Genomic DNA, 14150 nt, shown 5'->3' with positions numbered 1-14150 from the left:
GATAAAGTGCTTAGCATGCAAGCATGAGGGCCTGAGTTCAGACTCTATGGCAGGTGACCGTAACCATAGTAATGATAGTACTCCTACATCAGGTAAGAGTCAGAGCCAGGAATTCCTGGAAGCTCACAGGTCAGCTAGCTCTGCATCATTCACAGCAGTGAACAAGATAACCCATCTCAAACAGGTGGAAGGCAATGACCAACATGAAACTGTCCTCTGACCTCTGACCACATTTGTGGCAGGTGTACACCCTCATACATGCATGTGTGTGCACACACAGGTGTGCACATACATACTCAATAATCTGTATCCATCACATTCAAACACATAAAAGTAGTATAAAAAATGGCAGTTTATGTGTATTGTGTGTATGGTTTCAATTCAGTGAGTCAAACAGTTGAAAATTAACATCGTTTGTTTATGAGGACTCCAATCGGTAGTTTCCCTCACTGGCTTGGACACTCTTACCAAACAATTTAGCAAATTAATAACACTATTAAGATATACTTGGTACACTTGAAATCTGCCTCATATGCTACCATGCAAACTGTGCATATATGGCACACATGTGTGCCCATGTGGCCAGAGACCAGCACTGGATGTTTTCTTCTGTTGGTTGAGACAGGGTTGGCTCTCTTGTCCTTTTCTCCATAGAGTATAATCTAGTCCAATTTCATCCATGTAAACAGTGCATTTTGATCATATGCACTCCCAACTCCCACTCTCACTTTCCGTCCCTCTAAGAACCCCCAACGCCTGCTCCCTCGCCCTCCAAATACTCCCAGAATGCCTCCTCCACCCTTCATGTTCTCTTCGCTTTGTTAAAAACCCACTGAGTCCAATTACTGCTTCCTGTTGGAATGCTGATTGAGCTTAGTGACTTGACTTTTGACAGGTAGCCATGGCAGCAGTGAGCTTGTGCGTGTGATGGCCACGGCGTGTCCAGAAGTCAGCATCTCTTAGCACCCCTCTCTGTTCATTCTCTGGGTCTTACTTTCTTCCCACCACTCTTCTGCACCCCCTCTTCCACAATGTTTGATTAAGATCTCTTTATTGACCTAGAGTTTTTCAGTTAGGTAGGTGATCTGGCCACAAGCCCTGGAGATTCTTTGTCTCTCCCCTCTCTTTTCCCCAAGCCAGCGTTGCAGAGGCATGCTGCCATGACCAACCTTTTCATGGGCACTTGAAGTCATGGATGATTGTGTCCTTATGCTTGAACACTGAGCCATATTCCAAGTTCCCTCCTATTCTATTCTTAAAGTTGTAATGTCATCTCTTCCCTTATATCAAGTTAGTCTTTCGGAAGTCTTTCCCACATCCCCTTCTCTTGTGTTCTGTAAGGCTTCACCTGCCAAGACTGGTACTATAAAAACAAAGGATAAAAAGCATTCCTGTTTCTATGTCTACTGAGGTAATTTCTACCTGTACAGTTTTCATTCTGAATCCCATACCCCCAAAAGAAAAGGCACATTGAGTAACAAAACAATGCCCATAGAGACAGAATAATGATGGCCTTCTACACTCTAATATCCACCACCTGCAACATGCTAGTTTGCATGGCAGACAGGGGTTGAGGTTGCAGGTGAACGAAGATTGCTAATAATCTGTCTTTACAATAAGGTCTCTGGATTATGTAGGTGGATTTGACATAATCTTAAATGTGAGAGGAAGAAAAAGCTGAGTGATGGAAGTGGGAATAGATTCAACTTTCCTACCTTCAAACACAGAGGAAGCAGCCATTGCTATGGGATGTAGGTGGCTTCTGCAAGCCAGAGTGGTCAAGTCAATAATTTTTCCCCAGATACCACAAAGGGAAGGTAGTCCTGCTTTTCTGGGCAGTGAAACCCACATCAGACTCCTGAATACAGAACTCGAATACATCTGCATAGCAGTAACCCACTAAGTGTATGCTGAATCCACTGCAACAGTGGGAATGCAGACAATGCCCCGCATGTTTTAATCCTAAAAGCAAAAACTTTAATTCAGAAACAGTTTGACAATTTATTTTTACATATCCCATATCTTAACAACACTTTAATTGGCCTCCACAATTAAAAGGCCAACTATTCTCTGCCAGTTAACCAAACACAATGAACCAATTAAAACCTCAAGCCTGACAGTATAGTAACACACTCTCTCTACTTAAAAGACAATCTTTCTCAAGAGTTCATCTTGACTTATGGATTATGACAAAGTATATGTATAATAAGGTATTTCAAAAAAAAACAAAAATAAGGTATATCAGTCAGTGAGGGGAGATTTGCTTTAAACATATTTCAACTAATAACTGAGAAAGGAAAGATGGAATTGCATCATCACATTCCAGTCCCCGATAATAACAAGAAGTGAGGCAGGAATAGCTCCTTACCAGGAATCAACAGACTTCAGCTACCGGTAGATCCAGACTGTGGCTGGTGTTCTTTTCCTGGGAGCTAATGGCTACTTGTATACTCTTTAAAGATCTAAAAACATCGAAAAGAAACTAATGCTTCATAGCACACAAAAGAGATGCAAAATTCAGATTTGGGTATTTACAAGAAATACTATGTTAGGCACTAGCATGCATTTGTCCTGTAGCAGCAGAAGGAAGCAGCTGCAGGAGGCTCTCTGGAATTGCAGAATCCTAAACACTTGCTTTCCTTGAAGGATTGATTTCCAGACTCCATCTCTAAGCAATGGACTTCAATTCCACCTACATCCCAAAACAGGAAGCACACAAAACACCCAAGAAATAGCCTCACCAATAAATCAAATTTAAACTGATTCTGGGTTCCTGTCTCACAACCAAGTTGTGGGGAGTAACAGTGGACAGTGGAACCTGGACAATAGCACGGTCAGGATGTGCTAAACAGAAGAGAATGTGGGAAACTCTACAGGAGAAGCTTGTTTTCTCCAACAAAATCATCTTCTAGAGGAAAAAAAATAGACCAGGAGGGGTGATCTATAGACTAAATGGATAATTACAATATGCTGATTCCATTTGGATTCTCATAGAAACATACTAAAACACGGAATTATGAAGGGGTCGAGGAAATGTGACTTTAAGTTCATAGCTGAGGGAATTGATAAATTGCTTATGCATTTAAGTTGCGCCTTAAATTTGCTCCTCTCCGTCTCTAGAGCAGTGGTTCTCAACCTTCCTGACGCTGTGACCCTTTAGTACAGTTCTTCATGTCGTGGTGACCCTAACCATAAAGGTATTTCATTGATACTTCGTAACTGTGATTTGGCTACTGTTATGAGTCATAATGTAAATATCTGAAGTGCAGGATAACTAATATGTGATCCCCAAAGGGGTTGAAAACCACAAGTTGAGAACCACTGTACTCGAATATTCAGGGCTGTGGCTCAGTAGCAGAGCACAGGTTTCACAGGCACAAGACTTTGGGTTGAATGTCCACATCCAAGCAAATAAATGAATACCCCCTCTCTTTCATATAACATTTAGATGAAGTAACATAATATTTGAGATTTGCCTGTAAATTTTCTAGTACAGAGGGGAGAAATGAAGAATAGATATTGACTGAAATTAAACTAGAGGATTATTATAAAGTCTTTCTTTATTTTTGAAACTTTCCATATTTTAAAAAGGCATTATTTCCCAGAGGCCTTGAGTTTTATGAAGAGAATAATTTTATTACAATGATTCTCCTCAAAGTATGAAGAAACCAATAAAAAATATCAAAAGCAAAGAGTGTCCTATACTGCAATATTGCCTATGTTTCCTATTTTAGTTCAAAAAAACAAAAAAACTATCTTCGACAAAGACATAGAACATTTCAGTGATTAAGACCCGCTATGGATGACCAACATGTTGGACCGGCTTTCAAAGCTCTTTGCAAACCACAACCCCAGCACAATCATTAATCTCCTATTACCTCTTAGCTATACTCATCAATATTCTAACTGCTGAAACATTAAAGACTACACATGGCACCTCCTACAAAACAAGGGCCCCAAGGCTTAGCCTATCTCCAGCGAATACCAAGGAGGAGTTAGGAGACTGTCCCATGTAGTGAGTATGTGACTACCAAAGGTTCCACATCAATGCATGTGGCATTCACACTCATCCAAGAAGCAGGTACTGCCATCTTCCTTTCTGCTAAGAAGTGAGAAACAGAACCCTGAAGGTGCAAAAAGCAGTGAAGGGACTGAGCATTTAGGGTAAATACCAATGACAGTGGTCTTCCACCAAGGCCAGTGCCACCCACCTTCCATCTCTGGCAAAGTCTTGAATTAGTTAAGAGGTTGGGATGTAGATAAGTTTACGATTCTGTGGCTGGGCCCGGTATCCTCCTAAAAGCAACACGTGTCAAGAGCCAAAGAGACAAGGAAAAAAGGTTTCATTGAATAGTTTAAAATAGTGAAGATAATTAGCTATCAAATTAATTAGCATAATGTGCCCCAAACGAAATGAAAGAAATAAAAACGTATGGTTTCAGATGTACTAGAAAAATAGAAACATGAACATACACTATGAAATACCTGCACACATTATTCTCAAAAAATGATGTGGCGTGGAGAAAACAAATGGCAAATGAAAACCTCCTGCACAGCACAGTTCCTAAGAAATGCCAAGCAGATAAAGCCATAGATGCATCCTCATAACTCTACAAATGTATTCTAGAGTTGTGTCTCTAATCTGGATGAGAAAATGAAAACCAAGTTTAGAAAGTCTCTTTCTGGGGGGAAGGAATCAAGAAAATAGGAAATGGGTGTTTTATCAGTAGCTGCAATATTTTGTTCTTTCAAAGAGATCAAGAAAAGATAGAAATTTTACTTTCTGTTGAGTTAGGATAAACAAGGTGCCTCAGCACTTTCTACTGTTTGCATATGAAGATTATTTACATCTTCATTTTAAAAGTATAATGAATGGACAGTAAAGAGTCAAAGAGACTTTAAAAGAATTTTTACTAAATAGTGTTCCCTTGAGACAACAGAGCACCTGGATGACTCATAAACTCAATAAGAAAGAAAGAGAGAATTACTTTAATAACTGGAGAGAAAAGCCAGCTGTAGGATGATTTCTTCAGGCTGCACAGCTAACAACTAACAGACAGGCGTTCGGCCTCTGTCAGCTCCATTCCAGAGCTTCCACAGTGTTTACTAAAGTACACAAGACTTACTGTCCAAGTTGAGAGGACATGTTTCAGATCAGACCTTTTGGGCAGCATTCATACACAATACAGCTCTCAATCCAAAATGTCATTGCTATAAAAAGTTCATTTCCAAGAAATCCTAGAAAAGTTAACCTTCCTGACGGGGGAAAAATCTAGGCAATTGCTAACATGAATGCTTTCCCTTTTTTGGGTTACCTTGTGGTTGAAAGTCAGGTACTCTAGAGCGAGGATTTTGATGAATATGCAGCTATGACACAGAGTGGTTATCTTGTTATACATGAATTGTCATGTCAACTCTGAATTTTAGACATCCATCTTCAGATCATACAGAATGGTTCTCATTTTATTAAAGCTTGGACAATTTCTGACATTCTTGAAACCTATTTCAAGAGGTTGGAGAAAGACATGAACTGATACTTTGGTGACCTTTGAATTATTCATAAAAGCTTCCACAAGTATACATTTCACTACATGACAACTTGTGAACTCATTCATCAATGTTCCAAAATAAATACCTTCTAAGACCTAACCAAGAATCAGCCCTGCAATCTCCTTCTACCAGGGAAGTCCATGAAAATGAAGAAATCAGAATTAGACATATAAAAGAAAAAGTAAATTTGCAACGTAAATTTAAATGCAAATGCAAAAAGTAAATTTTAAATAATCCCCTCTAACCCATTTCTGTGGAAAAATTTTGTAATTATCTGTCTCTTACTTATTGAAACTATTCTTCCCTACACAAAAAGAAAATAATAATATGGTAAAATGCTATCAGAGCTGTCCAGACTTGTCTTACTTAGGTTTCTCTTGCTGTTTGGAAAGGAAACTTTCTTTCATCTTATAGCTTTCAGGGAAGTCAGAGCAGGAACTCATGACAGGAATCCAGAGACAGAAGCTGAAGCAGAGACATGGAGGAACACTGCTCTTTGGTTTGCTCTCCATGGCTCACTCGGCTTTATTTTTTAGACATTCTAGCACAAGCCCAGATCAAATTTGACACTACCCACAGAGTCCTGGGCCCTTGAGCCCTCCCATCAAACATTGATCAATAAAACACCCCCTACATGATGTGGAAATCCCGTCTGTATGCTGTGAATACCATTGGTTAATACAGAAACTGGTTTGGCCTGATAGAGATATAGCGGGTGGGGAATGAAGTTGGTTGCTGGGAGAAAGAAGGAAGAGTTAAATAGAAGCCATGTAGCCCCGCCAGAGACAGATACTGGAACTTACTAGGAACAGACCTGGTAAGCCATAGCCACGTGGTGATACACAGATTAATAGAAATGGGTTAAATTAAGATGTAAGAGTTAGCCAATAAGAAGCTAGAACTAATGGGCCAAGCAGTGATTTAATTAATACAGTTTCCGTGTGATATTTCGGGGCTGAGCAGCCAGGAACCACCAAACGGGCTCCCACAACACCCACAGACTTGCATACTTATCAACTTGATGGAGGTAATTCCTCAGTTGAGCATACCTCATCCCAGATGACTCTAGATGATGACAAATTGACAAAAAAAAAAACAAAAAAAAACTAACTAACTAACATGGTAGCTAAAACTTGTATATATTTGACAAACGTTAAAAGGCTTATTTCTTTTTCCTTTTAATTTTTTTTGTGTGTGTATATGTGTGTTGTCACAGAATCCTAAAGAGGATACTTGATTCTTTGGAGCTGGAGGTACAGGCCTGAGCAATCTAACCTGAGATCTTATCTCAGTGCTGAGAACTGAACTCAGGTCTTCCAGAAGAGCAGCAAGTGCTGTTAGCAGCCTAGTCATCTGTTAGACTCCTAGAATAAGTTTCTTAAAAACGTGTGTTCTCTAGAACCCTTTCATTTTTGTTCTTCCAGCCCTCCTTTGCCTTTGCAAATGAAAATGAACAAGTCAATACATCCAGCTGGTCTCAGCAAATGACTATAATGGGTCTTTTGCTATTTATAAATAAATTGTAATGACTAAATTGTTTTTTGTAAAAACTCAGTAAACAATGGCAGGAGAAACTGTCCTGATATATTTTAGAATTGAAAACAAGTTTAAAATTATCATCATGCAGGGATATTTTCCCCAAAACTTGTTTGGATTACTTTCTTCCTAATATGTTTGTTGCCCTCAAAGATACAATTAAATTTTCATTCGCTGTGATGATGATAAAGATGATAAAGAAAAAAAGTGTATTCATTGTTTTTGCTAATTATTCAAAACTAGTATTTCCAAAATTCTTAAACAGAATGGACCATTGTTTTTGAATAGATTTTCCTTCATCCTAAGGAAAAAAAAAATCATACTAACAAGAAAATGCAGTTGTATTCCCAAGCAATACTGCTTCATTCCCTGCTTAAGTCTTAACACAATGAGAAAAAGGCAGTGCACAAAAATCAACCTGTCAAGAAACAGTTTGCTCAGTGATGGACCAGCGCTGCAGGAGATTCATTCCACCTCCACCAAGAGAGCCCTCTGTATAACAAGAACAAACCATTAAGGGCTTAATGACATTGTGATGGCATATTAGATGCTGAAAGAGAAACAAGGCCATTCTGTTCTCCCACTTGCCACTGCTTCTACCACAACCACCATGGACGCATCACCCACATGGTCCTCAAGTACTTTAGTCCTGCCTATTCAGCCTTACTTACTTACTTTAAGACATTGACATACTGAGCTGCTGTGAAACTCTGTCCTTTAGGCATGGCATGGTGACATCAGAGCAGGTTAGAACACCCACAGAGACTCTAGACTCTAACAAAGTAACAAAATCATGTCTGTCAACATTTCCCTGGAAGGGCTCTGAAATGGCTTGTGAGGCATAAGAAGACCCCACTTCCCCAAGGATTTATAAGCAAGTTAACAATCGCTGAGGACTGGGATGGTCTTCCTCAGCCATGGAGCTCCCTATAAGTTGTCCATGCATCTATAAATAACCACATTTAAATTCTTTGCCTTATCAAGGTAGACTTAGGTGGAATCATTTATTTCATCTCTTATAGGTACCATATCTAGGATGGATAGACATTTGTTTATATATTTTGAGACATAGAAAAAATCAGGTAATATTTGCTTTGGGTAGCAAGAAGCTAGAAGCCACCTACAAGGCCTAAAATGAGGGCATGAGCATCAGAAGTGGAGCCAGGTTTTTACACAGATTTACCCTGTATTCACAGCATCTCAAGTGTAAGCCTTGGCAGGAAGAATGCATTTGGTATCTGACTGAAATTCACTTGCCTGCTCTGGAGCACTCCTGTCTCCTCTGCTCCCTGCTCTTTCTGCACACTCTCAGTAGCCCACTTATCTGCATAAGGTGTGATACTCTGTGTTTGGCACCTGCTGATAAGGGTAATTATAGCATTAGTGGAAGCAAATACGCCATCCAAGGTTGAAAAACAACTCTAATTACAACTACTCCATCATTTTACTCCTTCAAATCATTCTTGTCCCTTTAACACAGAGCTTACTCGGAGATTAAATTAAATCTATTTGAAAACACGCCTTTAAATAGTTATAGGACTAGAGGAAATCACCTCTTTAAATTAATAATGCATGCATGCTGAGGTGAGTATTTGATATTTGCAACACTAGGCTGCACCTCCTAGATTATATTTTGGTTTTTTTTTTAATTTATTTATTTATTGAGGATTTCCGCCTCCTCCCCGCCACTGCCCCCCGATCAACCTAGATTATATTTTGAATGCCTTCCAAGCATTTCTGTGCAAATACAAAAACAACAGAAAGAGCAACCATACTACTTCAAGGAAAAATGCAGTCTAGATCTTATAGAATGAGCATGAAGAAGTTCTTAAATTATTGTTATACCTATAAACCACTTTGATAGAGATAGTATTTAAAAAGCTAATACTCAAAAACTTAATTTGATACCCCAAATGCAAACACATAGTTTTATTCTAATCAATAATAAAATAAAACTGGAATAGAATTTGTCTGCCTTTATTTTAAGCAGTTTCCAGATTTTTTTTTAAAAAAAATCTAAGACTTTATCTCAGAAGAAAATAATTTCTAAAGGATGCATATTATTAAATATTATTTCACTACATCAGAATTATATGAGTTATGTATTTGAATATCAAAGGATCATGAATTCATAAACCTTCTTCTGAAAACTATGAAGCTAAAAAATAAGGAGAGAAAGTAAGAACCAATAAAGATTGGCTTTCTAGGCATGCTCACTGTTGTGGCCCAGAATCTCAGAGTATGTCCAGGAACTGCCACCATGAAGACTCAGAACAGCAGCCCCTTTCTGCAGCTTTTGCAAAGATAGTACCACTTCTTCCTGGCACTGGAATCAAAGATTCTAGATAGCTGTAGTCAGGGATGGATGGGTCAGACACATTCTCCTCCTACCCTGGCTTCCCATACTCTATAAGCACACTTTCTCATTACCAAAGCAACTGCCAGAAATGAAGTTTTTGACTTCTGTTGCTAGTATCATGACTGTGCAGGTACTCAACTTCTGAGAAAAATAGAAAAACTTACAGATTTAGTGGTGAATCGATAGGAAACCTAACTAGTATCAATTCAAGCGAAACTCCCTTAACCTCACACACAAAATACTGTAACTTGAGTCAGAAAGAAAAGTTTCTCTGTTTTTCTAGAACAGTGGTTCTCAAACTATGGGTCATGACTCCTTGGGGATCACATATCAGATACTTACATTATGGTTCATAACAGTAGCAAAATGACAGTTATGAAGTAGCAATGAAATAATGTTATGGTTGGGGGTCAGCATAACATGAGGAACTGTATTAAAGGGTCACAGCATTAGGAAGGTTGAGAACCACTGATCTAGAATGTGACAGGAGTTCCCTTGTTGTAGTAAATAATTTCCATGTCCAGGAGATATCCCTGTGTTTCCAAAGTGAAAATGAAAAATAACAACAAATTTTTCTTATTTGGGTGGAATTAGAGGTCCTTACATCCCCTGAGTAACTTTAACCCCATTGGACATAAGGTATTATGGTTTACTTTAACAAAAATCACTATATGATCATTTCACGTCTCAAAAGAGCAAAGAAAGGCAGTGAAGCCCCATATATAATAATTAACTAAATTCTTCTTCATTCATCTAGTCTTTTTCAAACTAAAGAGCAAAATCTTCATATGATTTATTATTAAGCTGAATACCACATTGTTACTGAATATAACCCACGGTGGATAAGAACCACAGCTATGTCAAAGAGTATGTTAGTTACTGGTAAGAACACAAAAAGCAACCTTGTTACAGTTAGCTGTGGTCTAGAAGCTATTTTTCTGAGCTAAAATATTACAAATTTGAAAACATCACCAGATCACATTAAATTATAAGAAAAGCGTCTTACCTTGAAAATGAAATACTTTTGGAAAGATATACCCTGAAAGCTTTATCATTCCCTTGCTCCTGTGTTTGCATGAATGTGTCGAGTGTCTCAATTACTAATGAAGTCAAAAGTCTTTAATCAACAACTAATGAGATCAAACCAGGAATAAAAACTAAGATTGCAGACCTAAGAATGACAAAAGCTCGTTATCTTTGGGGGTTTTTTAATCTGATAATTAAAAGCATAACTAAAAGTCTTATTTTTGGAGTTTTAGAACAAAATCAATACTGAACTTGTTATGCAATGTGAGAAAAAAACACAGGCTTTCAATTGCATTTTAACTGCATTGCTAATGTTTCAATTTACAAGTACCACAAAAAAAAAAAATACTGCACCATCGCCTATCCTTAACAAGCAGGAGAACAGGGTTACTTTTCCAGATGTTTCTGGTTGTCATGGTATCCTAGTATGCCTCACACACAATTTTATTCAAGGCAATAACCTCCAAGGCATTTATTCTCACTACAGTGTTAAATGAAGACTTTGTATGGCCCTGATAAAGGCTAGTCACACACCTGTTGAGCAAAATCAAAGACACAATATAAGAAGCCCCATAGAATAATGTTTAGATGTTTTCTAAATTAACTTAATTCTTAGTTTATGTAAGTGGTAAGAGGTCATTAATCTTTTTATAAAAAATATTCCAGAAGTCTGTCTTCAGATAAAATAAAATCTGCTTTTAAGATAATTTCAAGTCTGCTTTTCTAAGAGAGTATTTCTGTGCCTGAAATAAAATTAACTGAATATATATGGACTATATCCATATTTAAATAAAAAAAAAAACCTTGCCCACAAAATACATCAAACAGGTTGAAATCTCCAAATTTATTAATTATTTTCTGCCAATAATTTTTGTAAAAAAAAAAAAAACAAAGTAAATGAGCTAAAATCTCATTCTGTGCAACTGCTGTTTACACATGCTACCTTTGAGGATGAATTTTATCCTTCAGCGCAACCCCTGAAAACTAGGGTGGGCTAACACTAATCATACTGGAATCCATTGTATGAACTATTTTTTTAATTCATCTAAATTATCTTCACTTGTAAAATCTGCATGATACCTCTGAAAACATAGGAACACACATGTTGATATTCCTAAGGATGCTTTGGAAGTTAAAAGCACTGCGTGCTCCTTGCCCACGAGCAACAGGAGGCCAATGGAACTGCCTTCTGGAACAGAGCTCTCTCTCTCTCTCTCTCTCTCTCTCTCTCTCTCTCTCTCTCTCTCTCTCTCTCTCTGACATGCTGGAAAATCTAATATTTAAATACTAGGAATGCAAACGCAGCAGAAGTTTTCATCAACTGTATTTCTACACACACAGTGCCTGTGTTAATTTCACATGAGTGCTTTTATCGCACTATTCAGACATTGAAGAGGCGCTGACACATGGGAAAACTGCTTTCTGAATGTCGTACATGCTAAACCAGAGGCGTATAAGCACCTGGGATATTCTTGCTATTCTCCACATGCAAATGACATTCTGCAAACAATTAAACCCACCCATTAAAACGGTGGGAGTGTGAGATGGAAAGAGCAAGTGTTAAGAGAGTAAAATTATGACATGCCCTTTCCATTATACCTCCCCCCCCCCATTCAGCTGATGTTAAGTGAGTTCGAACGCGGGACACAGACAGATCAGAGCCATGGAGGCATCACAGGATGTAGGGCAACTCATACAGTCCGTTAATTACAAAAACTCTAAAGATCTGACCGCCAGACTCTCGCCTACCCAGCACTCTTCTCATTCCCGTACAGACAGAAGATACATCAAGACCCTCTTCTGGCTAAAGAGAGGGGAGTCGTCCCTAATGGGGCCCCTCCTAGGAAGGACTTTCTTTTTCTGTAACTGGCTCCACAAGTTCCCCAGGTTCCTGCGCCATGAGGGCAAGTTCAGCACCATGGACGGGGCTCCTGGAGCCACGGGAGGAAGGATGCTGAGGCTCCTGGCTCTCGGACTCACCGGTGTCTGCTGTGAGGGCAGTCCCGAGCGCTTCGTGGACCCCTGCTTGGAACTTAACCTTTTCCACGACTCGGCAAACCTGCCCCGGCTGGCGCTGCGGCTGCGCCTGCGGCTCTCCGCGCTGTCCTCGCGGTCGGAACAGCCTCTCTCCATCTCGCCCGCGTCCCTCCACTTCTTGCCCATGCTTAGCCGGTGTGGCTGAGCGGGGAGGCGGCCCCCTTGGCAGTGCTGGCTGCAGCGGGCGCTCAGCTCTCTACTGCGCCGCCTTCGCCTGGTCGGCTCCCGCCGGAGCCCCGCGCTCTGTACCGCCGCCCGCAGGCTGCGCTTGCGACCGCGATTGGTTCAACTGGGACTGGGGCTGCGAGCGCCACCTGCGCCCCAGCCCGCTTCCTTATACACCCAAATTGCTTTCCATCCGCAACTCCCCCGCCTTCCCGTGGTAGGGGAGAGGGGATCACACAGCCCACGCCTGGGGTTGTGGACGCGCAGCTCTGGGAGTTTCTTGCAGTCACCACGCCCCTCCCGGTCTCAAGGCCCCTGGGACTTGGGAGCAGAAGCCTAGGTCATCTACTGGTGGGTGGGTGGAGACTCCAGTTAAATTAAACAAAAAGGGGAAGGTTGAAACTTTGTCCGCCTTTCTTTCTCTTTCTTCCTTCTCATCTCTTCGCAACAACTGTCTTCAAGACTCACCCTAGGGAGAGTCCAGCTTCATCTGCCTGGCAGGTGCTAGGTTACTTCCTCCCTCTGCTTGTCAGGCTACCCCGCTGGGCCTCAGACTAGGCTGCACATTGAAGTTTTCTGAATAGATTTTCATTACACACACGCACACACACATATGCAAGCACACACACGAATATATTTATTTGTAACATGTTAAATGTTGATATTTCTCGAGGGTTTGTGTAATTAGCTCGTCTGTGGCCTACGAATCAGGATCCTGGGGACTGGGATGTAACTCAAAGGTAGAACACTTGCTGATATATGCAAGGCCCCAAATTTGATCTCCAGCTTCCTAGAACTGAGGGGGGAAAAAAGAAAATTCCCAAGTCAATTGAGTCTCTTCTCCATCTACAATTAAGCCCAAGGGTCTGGATTATGGAGCAGTGTTGAGGAGGATTCTGGGAAGAGAAGGGATTGGTATTCTTTCAAGGGACTTGTTTTCTCTCTGTGTCTCTGGTAGGAACAAGGTGGCGGTTAGGCTGAGAACAAAGTGGGATGGGTTCATCAGCGTGTCATATGCCCCTTGTCGTTTCCTCCTATGGTTTCGGTGCTTCTCTCTGCTCTCTCGTGAGCCTCATGTCAGCTGTCTTAATCTGTGCTGTTCTCACATTTAATAATGCCTTAAACCGATAAAAGAGGACCACTGAGGCATCATAGAATAACAGAATCTAAGACAATGCCTTCAATTATCAAGGAAAAGGAGGGTTAAAATAGTCCCAGGTGAAAAGACTCATCTGGCTGCTCAGCCTTTGCAACATCAGAATGATACATTTACTTTCTTTTTACTTTCTTTCTTTTTTTAAATAAATGTGCAGCTCAGGCTGGCCTTGAACTTGTGATCCTCCTGCCTCCTCCTCCTTCAGCAAATCCTACCCACCGGGGTGTGCCACCACAACCGCCATTTTAGTTTCTTAAACAAACATGAGGAAACTGTGAGAAACTCTTAACAAGGAAGGAAAGAGGCTGGGAAATGCTGTGT

At 40.2% G+C, this 14150-nt stretch overlaps 1 protein-coding gene across 15 annotated transcripts in view; it reads right to left on the bottom strand.

Moving 5' to 3' along the window:
• Nucleotides 1-12824, bottom strand: part of Trpm3 (transient receptor potential cation channel subfamily M member 3) — an 805264-nt gene extending 792440 nt beyond the window's left edge. For 6 of the 15 annotated variants that reach the window (XM_026781583.1, XM_026781586.1, XM_026781587.1 and 3 more), the window contains exon 1: nt 12452-12822. In XM_026781583.1, coding sequence (XP_026637384.1) covers nt 12452-12634 — 183 coding nt within the window. In that variant the 5' untranslated portion in view covers nt 12635-12822. Of the gene's footprint in view, nt 1-12451 lie in introns of all 15 variants that reach the window. The other 9 variants (XM_026781580.1, XM_026781582.1, XM_026781584.1 and 6 more) reach the window with 4 other exon arrangements.
• Between the last annotated feature and the right edge of the window lie 1326 nt (nt 12825-14150).

Source organism: Microtus ochrogaster, chromosome 8 (assembly GCF_000317375.1).
Source record: "Microtus ochrogaster isolate Prairie Vole_2 chromosome 8, MicOch1.0, whole genome shotgun sequence".
Lineage (NCBI taxonomy): Eukaryota > Metazoa > Chordata > Mammalia > Rodentia > Cricetidae > Microtus > Microtus ochrogaster.
Note: the sequence above shows the minus strand (reverse complement) of the source record. Positions and strands in the feature narration are given on the sequence as shown.